Raw genomic sequence first — 26,256 nt, 5'->3', positions numbered from 1 at the left:
AACAAAACTACCAAAACCCTAAAACTCCACTCCTATCCCTAATACTAGGGATAGTATTTTTTGTACTATTTGAAAATGAACTAGGTTCCTAGTCTAACACTGTTTTCTACCTGGTAGAATGTGAAGTGGGTAGAGTAAAATATTTAAACAAGCATTTCGGTCAAATATAGGTTATGTGCTGTCAAACTTTTACCCCCCAAAAAACAACAACAATGCACGTCAACAAGTCTTCTTTTCGCTTAACTCCTGTTTTGTCTTTTGAATTTTGTTCTTTTTGTTTTTCTGCACGTCCCTTCTGCTCAAACGTACACTCGAAAGATGGAATATACCGCTAAAATTGCATCCTCGTTTTTGTTACTTTTAGTTAAAGTGTCTGCTAAATGAATAATTGCAATATTAGAATAAGTAACCAAACTGTCAACTTCTCGAGTTTAGCTACTGATGTACCTCCATATAAAGGTAAAATACCAAAGAACGACTCACAGAAGACAATGAACTTTTTCTTTAATTTATTACAAATGTACAGCTTATGAGTCTTTATTACGATTTAAATGGTTTTGCTTAGTCTTTTAGTTAATTTCAATATTTTACAGGTAGCTTCTGCTAAACAAGTTTCTCCCATCAGTTAATCTCTCATGTAAAAACCATGTGATAAAGAACAGTCATAACAAGTATAGTGCAGCCAGTATGACTGATCATGGAAGTGTGTGTGTGTGTGTGTGTGTGTTTGTGGCATTAATCTATTTAAAAATAATTTCACCGGTGCATTATGTGAGCAAAGTATGCATCTGCAGCAGGATGGCTGGGAAAATCTACAAACTACTCAAAAGGAATCAGATTGAGAGTTGGACATATAGTATGTGTGCAATGACTTCCTTTCTCAGATATCTCTCTGAATTTAGTGCTTATTAAATAATGGCCCAGGCTCTTTCTCCCAAGTCATTACCACAGTAAACCATCTGGTCATATTTAGTGGAAAACTAACAATCTGGGGGGAAGCATTCACTGTTTTACTCACTATGTGCTTGTAGCGTGGAAGAGCGAGACGCCAGTCACATGATTAAATTACTGATTAAAGTCAGTCTAGCAGATGTGCAAAGGCAATGATCAGAGATTTTCAGACAATCTTTTTGATACGTTAACAGGGGATGCTAACATTATCCCATTCCCCAAGTTAAAGAAACAAAAGGCAAGAAAGAAAAAAATGGCTTAACTTAAAAGGCTGGTGGGTAAAACTGATATGGAAAACAACAGGAAGTTTAAGGCTCGTAGCATGACATCTAAAATGCAAAGTAACTACAACAAAAACTTGGTTTGATCGCGCTCGCACACACAGATGTTCATCTACGCGTGCATACGTACTGGAAGCTTCAGTTCGACTCCTCTCCCATGAACATCAACATAGAGAGGGAGTCATTTCCCACAATTTTCAAAAGTGAGCCCGATCGCCCTGACTGGTGCCACAAAATGTGACTTCACTGGTCCTGTTGAGGCAGACGGACGATCACCGACGTGACGTGTTTTCCCTGTGACTGTATGTAAAATGTTAGTGATGAGAACATTGATAGTGGTCATCTTCAACCATCAACATTCACATGCTTGTAGCTTATAGAACATAATAAGGGTCTTCTTACATTAATAACCATTAACTACACATATGCTTGATACAAAAAAAACATGAATTATAAAGAACAAAGCAATCAAATATTCTCTAAAGGAAAACAAACAACCACCACACACACAAAAAGCCTGGTCCTGAAGTGAAAACTCCACTAAACTGACGAAAAAGGCCATTCGATTATGTGCAGAAAATCAACATGTTGTGCTAAAGTGATGGTTTTGTCCTAACTTAATAAGCTAAAGACAATGTGATGATTGTGCTAACACATTCGCACTGTTCTGATACCGAAACCCACTAATGTAGGGATTGAGATGAGATGAACCAGGGTGAGACCTGGCAAAACTTTTCTGTACATCAACCCCAAACGCCGTCTTTGTGCTTGAAGACAAAAAAAGAGGGATCCGCAACTGTAGTGTCATCACTCCCCTCTGCTCCTTTGGCTAGTACTCCGACAAACATTTTTTTAGTATACCGAGTAAAACACTGTGAGTGAACCAGTGCTTCTACCACTGGAGGACGGGAGTGTTCTGGTTAGTTTTCACAGGTTATTGTTCACCCCTGTCAATGTTCACAAAGCTGTGTGATTTCCACCAAAACTAAATGAAACAAAAATCAACAGAAGACATCAATAATTGTAACAATAATACAAAACATAAGTCATAATCATTAAAATAACTCCAGTGTTGTTTTTTAAATTCAGTACATTTGTTCCAAGAAAAGCGGCATTTAAAAACACTAAATCAATTGAAAGACACAGAAAGAGAGGAAAAATGATTTAGGAGGAACGTTTCTGGTTCTCTGAGCAGTGCTTGTGTGTTTCACAAAAAGAAAAAAATAGCCTCCCATGCGCTAACAGACCATCAGCACTGAATTGTGGGTCTGTCTGTGTAGTGTTTAGATGAAAGAAGATCCTCCTGACATACTGAAATAAGAGAAGAAAAGGAGTGGAAGGAAAAGTAGGCCGCTCCATTCGGCTTCTCCTAAGCATTTGACATCTCTGCGTCCGAGTGCCACAGCTAGCTTCAACACCATTTCTTTTCCCCTCTTTTTTCCATCTACCTGACCAACGATTCCCAGCCATCAGTTTTACTTAGTGTCTTGTTCTTTTCTCCTGTTTCTCAGTCTTTGCCCCTGCCCGGTGGACCCCAGTGTGCCGGGGGGTCACTGTTTTTTCTCTCGGGTGGTGATGGTGACCAGCTGCTTGGCAGCTTTGGCAATGTCGTAGGCGCACTGGATGACCTGCTGGGTGAGGAGCTGGTAGTCCACCGTCGTGGCCGATGAGTCGGAGGGCGCCGCTTTACGACACTCCACCTGCAGGCGGGACGCACTGGCCGCCAGGAGCTTCAAGGAAGAACGAACTGCATCTAGCGCTGGTCTCTGAGAGCAACAGACAGAACAGATAGATTTAATGTGTCTGGTTGAATATCTTGAGGCAATGTATCACAATAAGATGCATTTATTTACCCTTGGAAAAAGCGAGGCCATTTCAGTCACAGCTAAGTGGATCTTCTCCGAGCAGGGCACAAAACTGCAACCAAAGACAGATTTCTTTCAAGATTTTCCCAAGTAGATATTTGTTAACTTTCCATAATAGTTTGTTTCTATTAACTGTAGCAAAATGATTTTGCATTCAGCTTGAGGAGTAACAGTCCATCATACCTGTCATGTTTAAACTCCTGTGCAGCTCTCAGGAGCTCCTGAATGTTCTTGGTGACCTGCTCGGTTTTGAGGATGACGTCCTCTGTGCAGGGCAGCGTGGGGTCCGGCTCACCCTCGGTGTCTTCCACATCCCCCCTGCTGTCCTCCTCACTGCTGCGTCCCACACTACTACATAAAAGAAAACGAAAGAACAAAAATAATGAACACACAATTAAACCTTTAAACTTACAATCTAAAAGAAATACATTTATTGTCTGTGTGTTTTTAAGGTCTAAGTTATTACAAATAATTAAAATAAATACCAGTATATATTTTTAGATATTATAGAGTAAAATAAAAAAGTATGATATTTATTATAATAACTATTAGCTAATAATTCATTAATAACAAAATTATACTGCATATTATATGGTAGAATAATATTAAAAAGCAAAAAAATATATTACTACTATAATATTGCAATATAATGTACTCTGTGTGGAACATTTTTATTAAAAGTACAATGAAAGAATTTTAGATACACACACACACACACACACACACACACACACACACACACACATATATATATATATATAGTAACTGTAAAATAATACAAAAAATCATAAAATATATTTTTGTAATATTACTTATTTTAATATCCAATTATTATACAATTAGTTTGCAATAACATCATATGGCATATTATATAGTATCTTATTTCTAAGAAGATAAATATATTACATCTGTGCTGTAAGAAAATCTAACATTGAAATAAAAATATTAATATATAAATTCATACAATATATACATGTTAAAATAAAAAAAATGAAATTCATAAAAATAATTATATTCATATATTAAAAATATAACAATACTACAATAGCAATATATTTCTGTCTTAATGTCTTAAGACAGTACACACGTTGATTTGTATTACTTTTTTTATTACTCTTCTCATTACAAATGAAATACTACAAACATCTCTCCACAAATTTTTTTACGGTAGTTTAACGTTAGCACTCACCCAAAGGAGACATCGTATGTTTGAGAGTTGTCATAGTCACTATCAGTTCCGCTCCCATATTTCTCTCCTGCTTTTAGAGGCTGGACAAGACAAAAACGAGCAGAGGTCTGATACACATCACAGTCTGTAACTCGCATGTCAGTGTAGATACGAATGGAAAGAGGCTCTCACATGATATCGGCCGTCAGTGGAGGCTGACAGGTGTGCTCCTCCGTAGGGGGTGGGACCTGCAGGAGCACCCTTTCGCACCTGAACATGAGCAGAATGAGATTAACAGGAGGAGAAAAGCTAACATACAGTCAGCAGGAAGAGGATGGAGAGGAAAGAAGCAGCTTTTGATAGTCACATCTGCACAGGACTGTTAGATTTAAGGCAATCTGCAGCAAAACTGTTATACTAAAGACTGTAATTCTGTTAGTGTAGAGGTTTTCAACAGCAAGATTCTACATTGAGCTCAAAAGCAAAACTGAATTAACAGTGCAATAACATCCTCTTCTCTGAACTAAAACACTAAGAATAGACACAAATTAAAAAGTCCAGTTAATAAATCAGGCACAAAGGTGCATCCCAAATACATTAACCAAGACTAATAAAACAAAATTAGTCTACACCACACTGCCAGCAATGACCCAAAAATGGGATATTGTATAATCAAAACATGGCATATTTGCATAATTGCAAAAGCATTAAAGCAAATCAAAACAAGGCATTCAAAAGATATTAAAATACATCCTACAGATCTATGAATATCCAAAAACGGAGGATGATTTCTCATCTGTTGGGAGCAGCACAATTCACTGCACACTATGAGAAATCAGTTCATTAAGCAGTTGATGTGTGCCATGCAGATCAACTTCTTTGAGTTTCACTAATCAGGTAACCAATAAATCAGTTCTCTACACATTCCAGACTAAAAAGCTAAAGCATTTAAAAAAAGTTAATAATAATAATTATAATACTCTCTCAAAATTAAATTAATGTTGATAGCTAATAAAAAATAAATGAATAAAAGTGAATATGCAAAAAATTAAGTAAAAAAAGAGGCAGAAATAAAAGTACAAATGCAAATAAATTTTGGAGTAGTTTATGAAATTAGATAGGTGTACTTAAGATATTCAAGCCCAGTCACAGAAAATGTGTATAAATAGTACGCCAAATAAAACAAAAAACTTATTGATATTGGTATTGATAAGCAAAAATTGACTTTGGCGTGCATATGAAACACATGTGTTTGGCATGCATATATTACGCAGTTTCGTGTATACATGATACGCATCTACCCCACAACCCTAAACCTATCCATCGCGTAGTATATGCACGCCAAAGTCCATTTTTGCTTATCAATACCACAAGTTTTCATTTTTATTTGATGTACTATTTACCGTATTTTCCAGACTATAAGTCACACTTTTTTTCATAGTTTGGCTGGTCCTGCGACTTATAGTCAGGTGCGACTTATTTATCAAAATTAATTTGACATGAACCAAGAGAAATGAACTAAGAGACCTGAACCAAGAGAAAACATTACCGTCTACAGCCGCGAGAGGGCGCTCTATGCTGCTCAGTGCTCCTGTAGTCTACAATAAAAAAAGAGCGCCCTCTCGCGGCTGTAGACGGTAATGTTTTCTCTTGGTTCTAAATAAATGCGATTTATAGTCCAGTGCGACTTATATATGTTTTTTTCCTCATCATGATGTATTTTTGGACTGATGCGACTTATACTCAGGTGCGGCTTATAGTCCGAAAAATACGGTATATGCACTTTCATGAGATTGGGTTAGATATTCACAATTAGCACAGATAACTTATGATCAAATAATGTGAAAAAGCTGTTGATACCAGGGGTTGGTTGCACCAGCTGTATGCAAGATACAACTTAGCTTAGTTTTGACGTTAATTGGCACTAAGTTACAACTTAAAAAAAAAAAAAATGTATGCACCATTACACTTAGTAAGAAAGAAAAATATGTAAATAAACGTACTTTGTTTCTTTTTTAACGCTTTTTGAACACCCCATCTACAGCGTGCCTCTGTGTGCTATGGTCTGTACTGCGAATGTCATACGAATTCAGTAATAATAAATAAATGGCATTTCTAATGTTTTTTTTCTTTCTTTCACTATTTATTGATCCTTGTATTTCAATTACAGTTTCTGAATGTTATTTACATACATACAAAACTAGCTTCCCTATATGTCATAATGTTAATTATCATTTTTAATGGAAACTTATTTTTACCATAAGTAACGTGAGACAAAAGAAGTTAGAATGAAGAATAAATTGAAATTCACTGCATTTAAACAAGTTCTTCTTGCATATTTGAAGTCTTCTACTGGATCATTTAGGGTAAAAATCATATCATGCAACTATGCATTACTTTATGCATTACGGAGAGCTTACAAGCTACTAGCTAGCTGCCTTACAAACAACTGGTGCAACCAAATAATGTACAGATTTACTTACAAACTAGCTAGTAGTTACTAAGCTTCTAGTGTGGACTTGATGTTCTAATTTAAGTAAGAACTTACGAATGGCTGGTGCAACCCTACCCAGGTGTATAAGAGACCCATGATGCTAAAAAATGCTGTTGATTTAGGCAGCACACTGAGTTTGGAAAGACAGCCAATATCTAGAAAAAGAAAAGTGTTATCAGGGCAGGAAGTGCTCCTGTTTGGCCATAAGGTGGCGTTAGAGAGCAGTGAGTAAGCAGCAGCACACCAGTGTGGGCTCAGGTAAGCAGAGGGAGAAAGAGAGCCCGACAGGAAAAGGAAGTTTAAAAAGATCAGACCGGACACTAATGCTCACACTTACGGGACTGAGAGGCTGCAGGCGGCCCGTCAGGGGGTCTAGGGCTGGGGTGAGAGGTTTGGGGGTGGTCCCCACAGGCTCATACATAGAAAAGGCTTGTCTATCCCGGCGGAGGGGGGCAGATGAGGGTGCATTTAGGCTGGAGCCTCCACCTACCCTTCCGCTACCGCCCGTACCCCTTACCCCACCAGGCCACAGCCCTGGGCCACCACCCCCAGTCAGAGCACCCCCGGCCCCAGCCTGGGCCCCCTGCAGCGCGCTGTTCTCCGTCTGCATCCGCGTGATCTACAGGGATGGAGGGGCATCAATGGGAGTCACACACACACACACAAACACAAGTACCAAAAAAAAACAACAGTTGTAGTGTGGATGGTTATGTCATGCTGGGGCTGATAAAATGGGGTTGTTCTGATGGACAGGAAGTTCAAGCTTGTCTGAACAAGGAGGGGGGCTTCATTCTCAGTGGTACATGGTATAAGATATCTACAGTTCTATTTAAAAGTTTGGGGTAGGACTGTCGCGAAAACCACAATATCGCAATATTGCACTATTGACAAGCCATGCAAGAACCGCAGCAACCATAATATTTGTGTTTTCTTTTTTCGTAAGGTTACGCCCCTTCTTATTGTACACTTTGTTCAAGTGTACCGAATTTTAAATAAGTTACTAATGATAACATAATGTGTACCCTGCTGATTTGTACAGAAGTTCGGTAGATTTGCACTTAACAAGCCTGAACAGACAGGTTTACGTCTCTCTTGTCCAGTCACATCTGAGAATCAGAACTAACTGTTATAGATATAAGCTAACCATAGCCCAACAATCTTATGGTCAGGTAAATGCTCTGTTATGTTGACTGTTATTTTGTCATTCTCTTCTGTTAACTTCACTTCCTGTTTCAATGCTCTATTTAGATTTGGTTTCATTGATTTCTGAATAGGACAATTCAGGTACCAAACCAATTGTTAGGATCGGACAATATTTGGCCAATATGCAACTAATCTGGAATCTAAGGGTGCAAGAAAATCGAAATACTGAGAAAATTGCCTTTAAAGTTGTCCAAATTAAGTTCTTAGCAATGCATACTGCTAATCAAAAATTAAGTTTTAATATATTTACAGTGGGAAATGTACAAAATATCTTCATGGATACTTAATATCCTAATGATTTTTGGCATAAAAGAAAAATCAATAATTTTGTCCCATACAATGTATTTATGGCTATTGTTAAAAATATACCCCAGCAACTTAAGACTGGTTTTGTGGTCCAGGGTCACATATATGGTGAAAATACTGCAGATCACGCTCCTGAGCCCCTCAAAATCACCGCAAGAGAAATTCCTTCACTGCAACAGTCCCTAGTTTGGGGCTTTTTTAAAGTAATTATTATTTTTATTTATTTCAATTTCAAATAAAACCTAATCTTTTGAATGTTATTTTCATCAGAGAAACCTGTAAAAATGTATCCAAATAAATATGAAGCAGCAAAAGTGTTTTTAACTTTGATGGTGTTTAAATGTTTCTTGAGCAGCAAATAAGCATATTAAAATGATTTCTGAGGGAACATTTGACACTGTAGGCTGGAGTAATGCCTGCTGAAAATGTCCCTTTGTCATTAAAGTCATTAAAATAAATTACATTTGATAAAAAAGAAAAACTAATTTCAATTTGTTATAATTTTTTTAATTGTATTTTTGATCAAATAAATTCAGCTTTGGTGAGCAAAAGAGATCTCTTTTTTAAAATCTTAGCGACCCCAAACTTTTGAAAAGCACCGTTTATAATGGTTTGGTTTGGTATCAGTTTGTGTAATGGTGAACTGTAGTTTATGGCAGTATTTAATTTCTATCAGTGTGAAATTATCAATGTAAAAAAAAAAAGGTACGTTGTTTTAATACAGTAGATGGGTGTACCTCCTTCTGAAGCCTCCGCAGCTCCTCACTCAGGTTGTTGTTGACCTTCATGAGCTGCTGAACTTTGGCCTCTGAGGAGGCCAATGCTTTCTTCACATCCAGATATTCCTGTAGTGTGATTGGCCCATCTGACAGGTCTGACGAGTCCATGCTCTGATCAACAACACGTATCACCAATCAAATCACAATATACTCTTAATTAACAATAAACAGCAAAATAATCAAAATGACAGTAAAAAAAAAATGTACATACAACAACAAGAAAAAATTCAGCTTTGCCATTAAAAGAATAAATGACACATTAAAATAAAACAATTATTTTAAACTGTAATAATATTTAACATTATTACTGTACAGTCGTGGCCAAAAGTTTTGAGAATTACATAAATATTGGAAATTGGAAAAGTTGCTGCTTAAGTTTTTATAATAGCAATTTGCATATACTCCAGAATGTTATGAAGAGTGATCAGATGAATTGCATAGTCCTTCTTTGCCATGAAAATTAACTTAATCCCAAAAAAACCTTTCCACTGCATTTCATTGCTGTCATTAAAGGACCTGCTGAGATCATTTCAGTAATCGTCTTGTTAACTCAGGTGAGAATGTTGACGAGCACAAGGCTGGAGATCATTATGTCAGGCTGATTGGGTTAGAATGGCAGACTTGACATGTTAAAAGGAGGGTGATGCTTGAAATCATTGTTCTTCCATTGTTAACCATGGTGACCTGCAAAGAAACGTGTGCAGCCATCATTGCGTTGCATAAAAATGGCTTCACAGGCAAGGATATTGTGGCTACTAAGATTGCACCTAAATCAACAATTTATAGGATCATCAAGAACTTCAAGGAAAGAGGTTCAATTCTTGTAAAGAAGGCTTCAGGGCGTCCAAGAAAGTCCAGCAAGCGCCAGGATCGTCTCCTAAAGAGGATTCAGCTGCGGGATCGAAGTGCCACCAGTGCAGAGCTTGCTCAGGAATGGCAGCAGGCAGGTGTGAGCGCATCTGCACGCACAGTGAGGCCAAGACTTTTGGAAGATGGCCTGGTGTCAAGAAGGGCAGCAAAGAAGCCACTTCTCTCCAAAAAAAAAACATCAGGGACAGATTGATCTTCTGCAGAAAGTATAGTGAATGGACTGCTGAGGACTGGGGCAAAGTCATATTCTCAGATGAAGCCCATTTCCGATTGTTTGGGGCATCTGGAAAAAGGCTTGTCCGGAGAAGAAAAGGTGAGCGCTACCATCAGTCCTGTGTCATGCCAACAGTAAAGCATCCTGACACCATTCATGTGTGGGGTTGCTTCTCATCCAAGGGAGTGGGCTCACTCACAATTCTGCCCAAAAACAAAGCCATAAATAAAGAATGGTACCAAAACACCCTCCAACAGCAACATCTTCCAACATTCCAACAACAGATTGGTGAAGAACAATGCATTTTCCAGCACGATGGAGCACCGTGCCATAAGGCAAAAGTGATAACTAAGTGGCTCGGGGATCAGAATGTTGAAATTTTGGGTCCATGGCCTGGAAACTCCCCAGATCTTAATCCCATTGAGAACTTGTGGTCAATCCTCAAGAGGCGGGTGGACAAACAAAAACCCACTAATTCTGACAAACTCCAAGAAGTGATTATGAAAGAATGGGTTGCTATCAGTCAGGATTTGGCCCAGAAGTTGATTGAGAGCATGCCCAGTCGAATTGCAGAGGTCCTGAAAAAGAAGGGCCAACACTGCAAATACTGACTCTTTGCATAAATGTCATGTAATTGTTGATAAAAGCCTTTGAAACATATGAAGTGCTTGTAATTATATTTCAGTACATCACAGAAACAACTGAAACAAAGATCTAAAAGCAGTTTAGCAGCAAACTTTTTGAAAACTAATATTTATGTAATTCTCAAAACTTTTGGCCATGACTGTACTTTATTTTAATATTTGTAAAGCTTTTGAACAGAAATGTGAAAGTCAAAAAAATCCCACTAAAAGTCTATGATATATGCAAAAATAGTATTCAATAAGTTCAGTCTCTTAGAAAACTAACAGCACGTATCATAATTGTAAGCATTAGTGATGTCCATATGTATATTTGAATGAACATTATTATAAAGCATACTGAATAGGTAATGTAAAATTAAATTTTCATTAGAGATAATAATTGACAGCATATACAAATAAAATCTATTTTTTTCCAATGCAAAAAAAATTTATAAATTATATATATATATATATATTTACATAAAATAATTTATAAAGTATTACAAATCCTAAGTTATTAAATGTGTCATATTTTACATCAAATTCTTAGATTGTTTCAATTAATTCAGTTACAATAACAAGAAACTGTATAATTGTTACCATTCAAATGAAAACAGTATCGACAAACTGCAGGAAACACAGAAGCGCATCTAAGGTGGTATTAGATTTATTTACACAGACTGTTTGATGAAGCTGAGAGGTGCCATAATTTAATTTACACCATAAAATTGCAAATACAATTTTATAAGACTAATGTTTTAAATAATTATTTGCACATACAAATAATAAATGTTGGGAAAAAAGCAATGATACGTTTCTATATGAAACAGGTTAGTGAATCATTGACTCACTCGATTCATTCAAAAAAAAACGTGGATTCATTCAGTAAAACAGGGCTGTGTGTTGCTCAGAGACACAAAACAGTTCTTGCTGTTCGGCTAATTGCAGTCCCTGGTCAGTTGCTCAGTGCATGTCTAATTAAATTAATAACTGTACAATATGACAAACAGCAGTGCTACTTGAGAAGGTGTTAAACCCCACATTCCTCAACCAGACAGTGAAGAATATGGGGTTTACTTTTTTGCTCTTCTACACTCAGCCATGTGACTTCCTGAATATGGAGTGAGCATGCTCAGACACAGCAGCCTGTCTTCAGCTGCAGAACAATGGTTTCACTGATCACAGCCTTGAAAAAGGGATTATGTCATTCTGCAAATATGAGGTAGGGCTGCTTTTACTGCTCTTCCAGTGGTGCATGCTGGGACATGACAACACTGGCTTCTGTACTACTGAATATACTAATCTGCAGGTTTGGCAAAACCATTATCAACATCTACCAAGGCCTAACCTACAATACAAGAAATTAAACATTTCTTAAGATTCAGATAAATATCTGAACTTGTTTCTCCAAAGGTTTTAAGATGTTCTCCAACTCAATCAAATGATTTCATTATTAAGAATGATAGAAGTCTGCATGGATGAGCACAAATCTTCAACCTCAGACAACTCGTAATTAGGATTAGGTGGAGTATATTTTCCTCAGGGAATCACCCAGTGAGCGAGTAAGAGTTTAGATGAGCTCACCTTGGCCCGGTTGTTGCGCTGTGTGTTGTTGTTATTCTGTGCAGTTAGCTCGCTGTCTGTGTCTTCATCAGATGCTACGCTGTCATAATCGTGTTGGTCATCATCCACCTGACTCAGATCCAGCGGGTCTGAAAAACAATAACCAAAAAAATGAAAGATAAGATCATTAATATGGGGAGGCATTGAGAGTCTCAAAAACTGCATTGGCTTGGCTATATCCAGCTTTGCTGAAGCTGTATTATTGATATTTCACTAAAACCTGTAAGTTTGACAAATGCAATGTGGCCGTCTCACCTGTGGGGCTTGTCAGGCCTTTTCCATGCTGCCGTCGCTTGGCATCACTGAGAATGTCGATAATGAGGGTGGCGAACTCCCGTGCGTTAAAGCGAGCTAATTTCTGACGCCCCTACCAATGACAAAAAGATATACATATATGCATTTATTATTTATAGAAAAAGATTAATTAAATTGACAGTAAAACGTTTTACATTGTTTCAGAAAAGCTTTTAGAATAATAAATGAACGTGAACTTTCTATTCATAAAAGAATTCTGAAAAAAAAGTATCTACAAAAATTTTAAATCTTTTGTAAAAATTTAATAAGAAGTAGTGTTTCATCAAATCAGCATGACAGAATGATTTCTGAAGGATCACATGACACTAAAGATATATAGTGCTGCGTTAATGCAGGCCAATCATTTTTTCAGTTCAACGTGTTCAAAATATTTAACGCAGTTATCACAGGGACCAGCTGGTTAATCATATTAAAAAAAAACTATTTCATAAAGACATCGGTACTAGTATCAGTGATGCTGGCCTTCAGTTATTAAAAAAGATGCCATTAAACAAATATTAAAAATATACTGTCTTTATGTAGTTTCTACAGTAATTTGAAGATTGAATATGAAATTATTGCAATATAAAAGTAAATAATTTTTTTTAATGCTAGTGGGATTAATCGTGATTAATTTCAGAAGAAAAAAAAAAGTGCAATTAATTCTGTTTTTTTTTATCGATTTACCACTAAATATACAGTACAGACCAATAGTTTGGACACACCTTCTCATTCAAAGAGTTTTCTTTATTTTCATGACTATGAAAATTGTAGAGTCACACTGAAGGCATCAAGGGCTATTTGACCAAGAAGAAGAGTGATGGGGTGCTGCGCCAGATGACCTGGCCTCCACAGTCACCGGACCTGAACCCAATCGAGATGGTTTAGGGGTGAGCTGGACCGCAGACAGAAGGCAAAAGGGCCAACAAGTGCTAAGCATCTCTCGGGGAACTCCTTCAAGACTGTTGGAAGACCATTTCAGGTGACTACCTCTTGAAGCTCATCAAGAGAATGCCAAGAGTGTGCAAAGCAGTAATCAAAGCAAAAGGTGGCTACTTTGAAGAACCTAGAATATGACATATTTTCAGTTTCACACTTTTTTGTTATGTATATAAATCCATATATAATTCCACATGTGTTAATTCATAGTTTTGATGCCTTCAGTGTGAATCTACAATTTTCATAGTCATGAAAATAAAGAAAACTCTTTGAATGAGAAGGTGTGTCCAAACTTTTGGTCTGTACTGTATATACTAAAAAATGTTAAAATAATAAAAGTAATATCAAAATACATTGTTTTACATATACATTTACAATACATTATTATACTATAAAATAGAAAGCACTTTAAATTTCAATAATATTACTGTTTTAATTGTATTTCTAATCAAATAAATTAGACAAGTCTTTAACTTTAAATAACATTACTAATCCCAAATTTTATGAACCATCATTAATGTGTTTTTAGAAATAATTAATGCAATTATAAACAGACCCTAACTAAATTTACTGAATTATTTCACATTTTTACTCAGATTTTGGTGGGGGAAAAAAATCTAATTTAAACCAAAACGTTGTCAAACTTGTTCTAGGCTAAAGAGTGCTATACACTTTTTAGGAGAAAAAAATATTTAAAAATAGCCTAAATATTTTATAAACACAAAAATGTGGGAATATGTAGAATTTTATGAATGATTTCTGTACAGGAAATCTTTTTACAGGAGAGCTTTTCTGTGGAGATCTGCAGGATTCTTGTCTGACTGTTCGTCAAGTTTTATTTAATCACTTAGTCACTCTGCGATACATATGCTTTTACAGAACTGTCCGTTCTGGTAGAGGCGACTTGGACATGCTAAATACTGAAAAACACTGCCACATCTACAGTTCACTGTTCCAACTCTTGACCACTGGGTGTATGTGTCCCTCCTCCCATCATCTGTTTCCATGTCTCAAAACCTCATGTATACACAAAAGAACAGGAAATTCCCAGCCTGGCCAATCAGCCCGCAGGAAACGTACCCTTGAGTAAACGCACTTAGTGGTCTGGCTGTATAAAAGAACTATTTCAAGCAGTGGTACAGACAGGGTCATGCGAGGATGCCAGTGGAAACGCTGAGGAGGAGGGAGCCACTGTGCGTCTGCAGCAGTTACGCAGCTGGAAATCATCCATTCGTTGATTTGCCACCCAAACCTGAGCCTCAGACGTTTGCATAACCACTAAATGTCTATTTTTAGCCCCATGTCGTCTGCACCCCAGATATCATCTCTCCTTTGTGCCTCCATCAAAAACAGGCCTGCATGGAAGTGACGGGCCCTTACACAAATGGGCAGCAGGAGCAGAAAACCTCCTCCCAAACATACTTCAAACACATCCTCTAAAATGCTGTGTTACCTGGTTGCGTGTCGCTGAGTATTCAGGGTTGACAGGTAAGAAGGGGACAGCACTCCGTTCCGTCACAAGTGTACTGTGGTTTTGAGTTGTGAGCCACACTGAGAGAAACAGAATGGACATATATAAACAAGACAAGTATAAAGAAACAGAATCCGATGTCGTAGCCCTGAGGTTTCAGAGAGTTTGCATTTACCCCTCCTGTTCGGTTTGTGTTTATGTGTGTGTTTGGCCCCCTGCCTCGCTCCCAGCCCCGCTTACCATCAGAATCCCAGTCTGCCACCCAGCATGCTATCTCTTCTCCTCTACAACCAGCAACGGGAGTAAAGAGAGAGAGGAGGAGGAGAGAATTCCTGCGGCACTCCCTCGCTCTCGCTCCCTTTCACCCTCCTTTCCATTTGCCGTCTCTCTCTCTCCCTCCCTTCTCTACAAGCTGACTGCACTGCTCAAGTCCTTCTATAGTCAGTGTTTATACAACACACTGATCACTGTGTCTCCACGGACACGGATTCAACTGTCCACACGCATCCGGACTGCTCCAGAACTACTTTACAGAAAGAATGACAATCAGGGAACGTTGGGACAGGAACAGATGGGGAGTTTGAGTCTTACCTGCATCATTCTCTCTACGGTCCACTTCATCGTACACATCCATAGCCAGCTCCTCGAACAAACGGTTATTTAACTGCTTCCACACACACACACACAACAGTATGTCGCATTAAAATTCAGACAAAGAGGGGGGGAAAAAAACACAAAATCACAGCAAAAACTGAGCGCACGCACAGAACAGGAGGACAAAACTAAGCAACATGCTCCAACAAGGCACAAAATAAAGATTAAATGCAAACTAAGCGAATTTGAATCATCTGCTAAATTTATCTACTGAATTTCTAAGCATTTGATGAGTTTATCAAACATACTCGTCTCAAACCTCTCAAGAAAAGAGCCTAACCAGAATTCCTGTGACAAGTAATTCATATGGACACACTGAAATAAAAAACCGTGTGGGATGCAACACAATCATAGTCAATAAAAACCATTTTATATTTAATATATAGAACTAAATTTTAGACCAATGAGATTTTAGTGTGGGCAGAGCGTCGCAGCACAATAATACAAAAACTACAAATAAAATGTCCAATAAAATGTCCTGTTTACTTGATGGAACTGGTTAAGGCAAAAACTTGGAATTCAAGTCAAAATCAACCCTGTTTGTTAGTGCATATTACTAGTGGATAACAATTAATCCGTCATTCATCCAGTATTCCATTTTACTCTAAAGTAAATACAGTCACAACTTCTGTTTGACAGACTTTGGACTTTAAGCCTAAAGTATATTTCGCTATGCTAAGGGTATGTCTATAGTGCATGTAATGTAATTTTCATCATCAGCACAGATGGGCGACACTGACCGGCCCGTAGTTTTACAGTTTTAAAAGAAACAAACAAAAAAAACAAGACGGCCGTGTTGACAAGTGCTTGTGTCAGGGGGTTAGAAGATACGCACCATTCAAATCAAACTGAAGTATACTTTGGGCTTTACATGGAAAAGCTTTTATCGCTTGTTGCTTTATTGTGTTGTGCCTGTCTAAAAACTCAAATTCCCATAAATCTCTGTAGCAGCTCATTAACCTGCATCACTCACCGCTTGAAGCTTCTTCTTGGCTGCCTTGGCCAGTTCAGAGAGGTCCAGGCTACGCAAAGACAAAGACACAGACACAGACACAAGAATAAAAGGATGCTGGCGTCATGCAGACAGAGAAAGATGAGGAGAGAGGAAAAAAGAGAGGTGGATGAATGGATGGATGAAGTGGGGCATAAGGGATGGGACACGGGCAGCCAGAAAAGATGAGGAGGAACAGTTGTTTTACTTCTATTAATTCATTGGGAACTGATTGGATTGTGATCCATACTAGAACATTATGACCTAAATGTGAGCTTACAACTATTTCCATTCAAACGTCCGCTGTGGTGTGGCCTAGATGACATCAGCAGAAAGGAAATTTGTTTCTGAGGTGGAACAATGAATAATAACATGCACCGAAATGTACACAATATGACAAGGAATATGTATTCAAGTAAAAAAGGTATATTTTGATTGTATATTGACTTGATGGAATGGAAAATCACGGGATACTGAATAAAAATAGTGTTTTCAGGCTCCTCTAAATGTGTTTTCTGCCTCATCCCTCTAGTCACCCACTCCCAGATGATGGCCATGTGAGAAAAAAGAGAAAGCAGGGTTTATGGAGAGGGGGATGAGAAGAGAGAGATACCTCTGCGTCGGGCACTTAGGGCGAGCTCTGCCTCCAAAAGCGCAGCAAGATGGAGAGAACAGAGAACGAGTGAGCGGGACCGAAAAGTGAGCAGAATACAGACAGATAGAGAAAGAACGAAAAGGGATAGACCCCACATCAACACTCCTGGACAGGTCAGTAAAGGTCATTCAGCTGTGGTGCATTTGAGGTAGTCAGCGCTAAAGAGGTTGAGGACACTCTCTGTCCTAATGCAAACAAATTGACCTTGTGGCGCAACCTGCTGGCCAGCACGCACAAATTCACCCGCTGAAAACTGATCTTAGTACACTGTATTTACCCTATGTGGGCAGCGATAAGGAAAAGACTTGAGGGACAGGAAATAAATAAAACTGCACTGATGAGCTTCAATATTTATACACAATATTTGTTCTATTACGAATCAGACACATGCAAAAACACTCATAAAGACAAACAATATACCTGTCTGCCATCTGAGGGATGATATAATGACCGTTCTTGTGATCTGCAAAGACACAGACACAAGAAAAACAGTGTTGAAATGTCCTCAATTGGGAGGACAGATTGGTCAGTTTCACACACACACACACACACACACACACACACACACACACACATAGACAGATCTAGGACATATTTATTTTGACGCCCATATTATCAGGTTACAGTATTCACACTGCATGTGTAAGCCTCACAGCAGAAGCTTAGTTGTAATAAGAGTTTCAGTGCCTAGAGTCTATTTTTGTGTGGAAAGCACACTACACTCAGCAGAAAAATGTTAGAAATGCACTATAAACCTGTTTATCAACACTCTTTGCAATTTGGACATCTAAGAAGCAACAATTTGAATTATACTCTGAGCTCACCTGGGCGACGTCCACACAGATAGAAGGCAAGTCTGTCTGTGAGCTCATACTGACACTCTACCAAACGCTCGGCAAGCTCCACGTGACCTGCTTGCCTGCAAGAAGAAAGTCACATTACAAACTAAAGACTCTAGATCCTTTCAAAAACATTAGCTAGACGTACAAATAGAGTAATAGAAAGGCAGACAGACAGAGCAGTGGAACATCAGAGTGACAGAACTATAAAACAACAGACAGACAGAGCAATAGGAGTACAGACAGACAGACATAGAGCGGTAGAAAATAAGGCCAACAGAGATATAACAAAAAAACAGAGTGCTAAAATGACAGACATACAGATAAATAGATAGACATAGCGATAGAATGACAAACAAAGAAACAGAATGACCGACAGAGTGATAGAATGTCAGATAGACAGATTAAATCGATCAGTGCTGAGGGTCTAGTGAGCTCTTGTGTTTTATATTTACCGAGCATAGTCTATGGGTGTGCGGCCATTGATATCTGGAGCTCCTGGATCCGCTCCATACACCACCAGCAGTTCGGCCTGCAGAACCTGCCCTGCTTTGGCAGCCACATGTAGAGGGGTCGTGCCCTTTTCCTGTGGAGCGAACATCAGGTGTGTGACAGGCGCTGCTCACTCTACTGTTTTCAAATACAGTCTTTCGGACTGACTGTCTTCACTGTTGTTTCACAGGTAATAACACCATCTGTTTGGTTTTTTTTTTGCTTTTTTTAGACAGTCTATATTGTTTGCCACAGTAATAACATTAGAATTAAGAAAGAACAGAAATATAAATATTTTGGTTTGGAAAGTATTTAGGATTTGTTTCAGATTTGTAAAAATCGGATGTCATAAACAGTCGGAAAACAAAGTTCAAAGGTATACACAGAAACGTCCTCAGTTCCGACAATAAAAAAATTGATATCTAACAATATAGCAATCATAGTATCTATTTTATTTATGATGCAGAAAAACTGACAGAACAAAGAGAGAACCATGCGAGATGGCAGATCTTACCGGGTGAAAGAAGTTGGCTTGTGCCCCCAGTGACAGCAGCCGTAAACACGTCTCCAGACTTCCTGTCCTCACACTTGAGTGGAGTTGCTGCAAGCAAGAACAAAAGAATAAGTGAGTGCATGAGAGAAAAAGAGAGGGACCCAGCATGAAAGACACAGAAAGAGAGCAGACCTCCAGCACATCCTCTCATTAGGGCCATTCAATAGCACTGAGAGAGGCACATTTATTCACTAGCGGGGTGTCATTTTAAGGGCCCTCCTGCAAGGTCACAGACAGTGGGGAGCAGAGAGAGGCCAAGGAGGAGAACGTGATGAGAGTGAAAGGGAAGAGACTGAGATAAAGAGTTGGAGGTGATGCCTTTGGGAGGTCTAACCTTGCTGAGGTCCTTCGTAGTGACCCCATCATCATCACGGCAGGGCAGCTTGTGGACGAAGGCTAACATCTGGTACTTGGCGCGAATGAACTCTGACTTAGTGGGGCTGTGGGGTGAAATATTCAAACACAGAAATGAATGGAGATCAATTTCAAAATCAAGGAATCAATATAAAATGGAATGCCTGCTTAACAGTCCTGCCTACATCGACACAGTCACAACTGTTTATATAAAACAATGGCTCCTTCTCTGATGTAAGGGACACTCGCAATCTAAATCAATCCAAGCAAATCATCTTTTAAAGATCTGGAATAGTAGTAGATGCCTAAAGTTTTTAGACTTTCTTCAAATAAATAGGGTCTGTAATTGTATTCATATTACATATATAGGAAATTGAAAAAAAATTAGTAGTGTTTGTTTGCTGTTTGTTACAAATACAAAGATAATTTTTTTTTTAATACATAAAATATAAAAAAAAATTAAATATTTCAAGATACACTTTCAAAGACTTTAAGAGAAAGTTTGGAAGATGTGGTGTCCCTTGGGTGTCATTGTACAACTGCTTAGATGAATATTAATAAAGTAATTAGGCATTTGAATACATTTACTAATGATATTTACCTTTTAATTACAGGTGCAATGAAGATGGCACAGGAAATTCCTTAAACTTTCGTCACCTGCATGAGCTTATGATTTGTAAATGAGACTTTGCAAACTGCGCAACTGCCCTGACAAATTACTTTTTAATTACTCTGTATTTTACTTTTTAAAACCTCCCTTCATTTCTTCTGAGTGAGCAGATTTGCTAGTCTTGCCTCAGCAGTCTGATATTACATGGAGCTCCTTGAGAACAATTATATACTGCACAGACCAATAAAACCAGAATTAAACCCCCAGTCTTCTGTTTTTTCATTCTGACATTCTGGTATATGCATGATGCATGAATGGTTTATGAGATGGCTTACTGGACTTTATCCTGTGGGTTCGGTTTCCTGCGCCCACTCTGAACTTGTGCTGGATCCAGCAGAGAGTGTTCCCAGATCGAGTTTGCTCCATTACTGGCCAGAGTCTGCACCATCTGAGAGGCAAACATGTATGTATTAGGCTATAATCCTAAGGAAACTGAAAAATGTGTGTGTGAGAGGCTCTTTAGTTACCTGCAGAAGGGAAGGAGGCCAGCCGCTGTGTCGCAGGTGTTTGACGATGGAAATGTGACGGCCCAGGCTCCGGTGCACAGAACAGCACTCATCGCAGATCAGAACCCCTCGGTTTATACTGCTCCAGCCCGGGTCTGAAAATACATGATGATGTACAAGTCTTTTTTTTTTTTTTTTTTTACCTTGTGGCAGTAACAATTTCTTTTGATTTTTATAACAAGGAAAAAATACACATAAGGACAGGAAGTGGAAAGACTGACTGGTTTGGCTTAGACTGATCACAAAAACTGTCTTTATGTTTCTATAGTCCTGGATCTGCTCCTACATCAGTTTGGTTTTTGGTGCTATAATTGAACACCGTTGTAAACGATTCTGCTGATATAAAATGTTGCCAAAGTAAAGTCTCGCTGGACAACAAAAGAGGTTGTAGAATTTGTGAGAAAGATTTGTCTTAGTGTTAGAAGCAACAGTAAGAATTGTTAAAAATGATAAACAAACAACATTATTTGGCCAGCAAATGTGAATTTATGAATATATAGTGGTCATTTTTTAAACAATAACTGTATAATTTCCAGCTATTATTTCAAATTACAAACTTTAAGGATGTGAAATCATAATGTTTATTGGATTTACATAAATATTTCTTTCTGACATACAAACATGCTGCAAAAAATGAATTGTCATCATCTTGCCCTGCTCTGAATGAGCTCATCTCGGGCAAAGAGCTCTCCTCATATCAAACAGGGTACAAGTGCAGTTAGGAACAAGGTGACATTCAGGTAAACAGAAAAATGACTAAGTCACAATGTGACAGAAGTGTGCCTCTGGCTGCCACAGGCCCTCAGGATCTGGCTAAAATTAAACCAGTACCCACAATACTTCAAGCACATAATCTCATCCACAGAATCTTAGTAAGTGGGGTTTTGATACGATTAGAGCAAGAGGAAGATTACGCTGCACTGATGTAAAAAGTGTCATAACATGATTATTGATTTCCCGTATGAATGCAAACACAATATGACACCTCAAACACGCTCGTCCTTCCTATAAGTGCTTGAAACCACCAAAGACATGCAATTGAAGATCTTCCACATGTTCATTCATACCCATAATACATTTACTAGAATGTATCCATCTGTACCCCTCCTCTTCCTCCTCTCAGTCATCAGTTCCTCACCTTCCGACACACTCAACATTACCTACATTCCTACAAAATGTCAAACACGAAAATGACAAGCTCTATTAGCACCGCAGACAGGCCAACACAAGGACACAGAGCATGTGAGGATTGCAAAAAAAAGACACACAAGCCCTCAGATGTGGAGTCATCAGCCAGGGCCACTGGTGACAGCACTTGCGGCCGATCTTCAAGCATGATAGCTGAGGTGAAACAGAACTAAACTGTCCAAAACAAGACACACTCCCATATACACATTCATTCCTGCAGAGAGAGCAGCTGTGGATGAGGAAGCAGCTGGCATGCCCCCCATACCACCCCTCGGTCTCCCCCATGGGGACGGTGAGGCAAAGTGAGCAAGGCCAAGGGTGGCTTAAAGTGACGGCACAGCTGAGCGGCATCAGAAATATGTTTTGTAAACAACTGAAGGCGTTATGATGTCCTAACTTGCTGGTAAACGTACTGAGCAATGCATTTTGGGACAAATGGCTAAGAAAAGCCAGACAAACATGGAAAGTTCTGCATTATTTAAAATATAAATGCAACACCAACTTTTTTCTCTGTAGAATTCAGGAAATTGTGCCCCGCCCAAGGGCATGTGTGATGGGACTAGAAATAGATTTGAACAACTCAAACCTATAATCAACTATGTAGCAATCTAGATAGATATATTTTCCGCCAGCTATAATTTCTGCATGTTGCTCATAATCATAGTAGAAATACTGTACTGATCATTTTATGAAGGCCATCTGTGCTAAAAACAGCTCAAGCCAGCATAAAGCTGGTCTGAGGTTTTTATCTGTGTCCCAGTCTGGTCATACTGGTCTGTTGGCTGGTTTTAGACGGTTTTGGGGAACTTTTCAGCTGGTCACGCTGAGATACCAAGTTGAAGATCAACTACACAACAGCTTGGCCAAACAGGAAGACCATCTTAAAACAGCGAAGACCAGTAAACCAGTTTAGGCTGCTTTAAACATTTTTTTATTATTTCTTTTTTTTTTTCAGAAAGGAAAAACTATGAGAATAATAACAAATGAATTAATGAATCTTTCAGCATTATGCAACAGGATACAAAAAAATATTCCTGCTGAAAAATATATACAATATAAATATCTATTATACTTTTAAACAACATATGGTACAAGAAATAAACAAAACACATTGATAAACAAATAAACATTCAGGAAATGTGTCACTAAACAATGTCTACCCACAAAAATGATATAAAGAAGCAAAGATATGTGCACAAACACAAGTAAAGACAGTCAAGAGTTTGATGTGTCCTGTCAACCTGCTAATGCTAGTTAGCTAACTTGTCTCAGCCCAAATTTAGATTAACTACATTTTAAAAATTGTACTGGACAAACTGAACTATTACTCTTAGTAGCCATAAAGCATTTACAAACTGTACACACAGAAAAGTATTTTATTTGAATAACAGTTAACGTTACAGGCAAGGGAGTAAGACGAGAGTCCGCAGGCTACTTATAGCAAACTAGTCTAGCTACTGTCAGTTAATATTGTTCTATACAGAGCTCGTTTTGTACTTAATATGCATTAACAACTTACTTTTAAATCAACATAATTTGCTGTCACTACAAAATGCTTATATAAAAGCGCCTGCGTATAGTGTAAATGTGTTACTTTTAACTGACAGCACCTCGCAGGCTCCTCAAACTGGCTTATGATGTGTGCTAACAACAAGCATCGGATATAACTTCAGCCACGGTGGCAAAGCTGCAATAAGCAGCTCAAATTCATAGTCACAGAATTTTGGTAAATTATTTATTTTATGGACAACCATCGTCCAGTTGTATTATAAATCGCAGATAGGCCCAGTGCTAAAATTAGAGAAGGTCTGAATTAGCTGATTTGGTGGGCCGCGATATCGGCCTTAATTTTCGGCCATTTTCCTGATGTGCTTAACCGAGCATTCGTGCGCACGCGCGGGCTTGGTGTTCGATCGCTAGCCGCCGCGCTCGACCGAGTCCGATAGCTCGCAACAACGCCTCAATCCATAAATCTCAGCCTTACCTGGTGCACTGCAGTCGGCGCACACCTCGCTTCTTTGGACTTTCCTGGACATCGCTGAAACAAAATCTATAAATTCCAGAGATTTTAGTCCAATACTGAAGGTTTTTTAGCTTGCTTTCCCCCAGGAGCGACGTCTGCGGTTTCAATGCCGCCCCGAATGTCCGGAAGCCGGCGACGAGCTCCCCAGCACTGCCGGTCCTTCTCTCTCTCCGACCTTTTTTTTTTGCAGCGGTGTCTTTTTGCCTTGCCGTTACAAGGACTTTACGATAACTTAAAATTAATCGGGTTTTTTTCAGAAGGTCCCTTACGTTATCAGATAATTTAATTTTGGGCGTCCCCAAATCTTTTCCTCCCGAATCATTATCCAAGCCCGTCTCTGTCTTGGGTAAAAGGGGGTGGGAATAAGAAAAGTATGGATACAGTGCGCGGTTTATTTACATCACCCTCTACCCTATACACTTCTGTTTTGCGGGCTGCATAGTATCCCTCTCTCTGACGTCTGTCTCTCGCTCTATCGCTTCTCTCTCTTGCTCCGTCGTTAGTGCACAGGCGGGGGCAGACAGAGCAGAGGGACCATGCAGTCATGCCCACCAGTCAGTGTTGGGAAGGTTACTTTGGAAATGTAATAGGTTACAGATTACAAGTTACCCTGTTTAAAATGTAATAGTAGTGTAACTTTTTCAATTACTTTATTAAAGTAATGTAACTAATTACTTTTGAGTACTTTTTGATTACTTTTGTAAATTTGTGAAAATTAAAGAATAATAAATAAAAGCATATACATCAACTTAAATACAGTTATCTAATAAGCATGTGACGTATTCTGTGTAATAAAATCCTAAACATTGGTGTTTTTTTTAAACTGCTGTCTCTTTGTATATGATGATAGTTTTCTCAAAATAAGTAAAATGCACATGAAGTGACACAGAGCAGTTCTAGAAATTATGTTCATGTGCTCGTGTACTCATATACTGAGGCGGCAGAGGTTGAAAACACTGCAAGCTTCAGTAGGCCTATGTGTAGTAAATGAAACCATGTCTTTGCCATTAATTTACAGGAGGGGCGGACTGGGAAAAAAAATCAGACTGGAAAATTCAAACTCATACAAACAAATTCATGGACAAAACTATTTTTTATCTATTTTAAATCTTTAATTTGGGGACATGCAAAATAATTAAAAGTTCTCTCCTGAACTGCACCTTCACTTCCAATTTTCTCTTCAGTTTCTTTATTTTGCCCTGTTATCCATCTCTCTCATGACTTTAATACTCAAGATTGAACAAAACTATACTTTACAATACAATACTCTACAATACTACAATATCTTTATAGAAAAATCCTATATATAATCCATATTTTTCCCTTACAAAAATTAACCATGCTTTTATTAGCCTATATAAAAGTAAAATAACCTTGAGTAATTTTTTTTTTTTTTTTTTGCAAATGGATTTGTATTTATTTTTAAATAAATACATTTGTAAAATAATTTTACATTTATGGTTATCACAGTTAAACAATAGTAACCATTTTCTCTGGATTTATAGTTAAATATTAAAATGTTAATTTTCGTAAGGGTTGTGTTGTTGTCTGTCGTAGCTCCCCCTAAACCTATAAAAAAAATCTGAATTTTTTCAGCTAAATTACTACTGTAACATTACAACAGATAATAATTATGTCCCTTATATAGTATTTTGAGTGATGACTGATGAGCAACGTGCTGCTGCTTGATTAAATAAATAAAAAAACAAAGACAAAAAAAAAGCATCTTTACAGATGAAACTGACCTGAAACCCTGAACAGGAGTTCTGCTTCTCTGCTCCAGCTGTACGCTTCCATAGTCTCTCTCTCTCTCTCTTTCTCGCATTGATTACTCTGAGTCTGATCCAAACCGTTTGGCGGAGGCGCGGAGAGCGCGCGAGTCATGACTAACAATTCATGATTTATTAGAGATTTAATTCTCAACTGGCGGATTCGCAAATGATCGCTTTAGTACATTCGGCAGGCAATTATACAATAATGATATTAAATAGTGGGGCAAAATCGGCTGCCAGGTCACCGGGAATTGTCCCGGTTCTCCCGGTGTCCAGTCCGCGCCTGATTTCCACAGACACGCAGAATGTGGAAGTCATATATTGCATTTTTGGGGCTTAATATTCACAGACACTAGTCCATGTCATGTTTTGATTCAAGTGTACTGACCTACTTTTGATTTAGTCATCCAAAATGTGGGATATTCCGTCCGCGTTAGGCATTCCGTTTTTATGACTGGATTCTACGAACCAGACTGTG

The 26,256-nt window shown here is 38.3% G+C and overlaps 1 protein-coding gene across 5 annotated transcripts; it reads right to left on the bottom strand.

Moving 5' to 3' along the window:
* Positions 1–494: 494 nt before the first annotated feature.
* LOC132123596 (ARF GTPase-activating protein GIT1-like) lies at positions 495–24,481 on the bottom strand. Of its 5 annotated transcripts, none has more exons than XM_059534336.1 (21): positions 23,968–24,480; positions 20,757–20,890; positions 20,565–20,677; positions 19,600–19,705; positions 19,227–19,313; positions 18,676–18,806; positions 18,206–18,300; positions 17,802–17,844; positions 17,340–17,366; positions 16,709–16,757; positions 15,673–15,745; positions 15,064–15,161; positions 12,633–12,744; positions 12,339–12,466; positions 9,006–9,158; positions 7,097–7,378; positions 4,458–4,535; positions 4,287–4,366; positions 3,281–3,448; positions 3,086–3,149; positions 495–2,998 (listed from the first exon to the last, which is right to left on the bottom strand). In XM_059534336.1, exons 1-21 carry the CDS (start codon positions 24,017–24,019, stop codon positions 2,783–2,785), a joined length of 2,289 nt encoding a protein of 762 aa, XP_059390319.1. In that variant the 5' UTR covers positions 24,020–24,480; the 3' UTR covers positions 495–2,782. The 5 variants fall into 5 exon arrangements, with proteins under 5 accessions (XP_059390319.1, XP_059390320.1, XP_059390324.1 ...); XM_059534337.1 differs by having other exon boundaries at positions 3,281–3,445; XM_059534341.1 differs by lacking the exon at positions 7,097–7,378 and having other exon boundaries at positions 3,281–3,445; positions 23,968–24,481.
* Positions 24,482–26,256: the final 1,775 nt, after the last annotated feature.

The sequence above is a fragment of the Carassius carassius genome, chromosome 41 (genome assembly GCF_963082965.1).
Source record: "Carassius carassius chromosome 41, fCarCar2.1, whole genome shotgun sequence".
NCBI lineage: Eukaryota > Metazoa > Chordata > Actinopteri > Cypriniformes > Cyprinidae > Carassius > Carassius carassius.
This window is presented reverse-complemented; position numbering and strand designations above follow the sequence as displayed.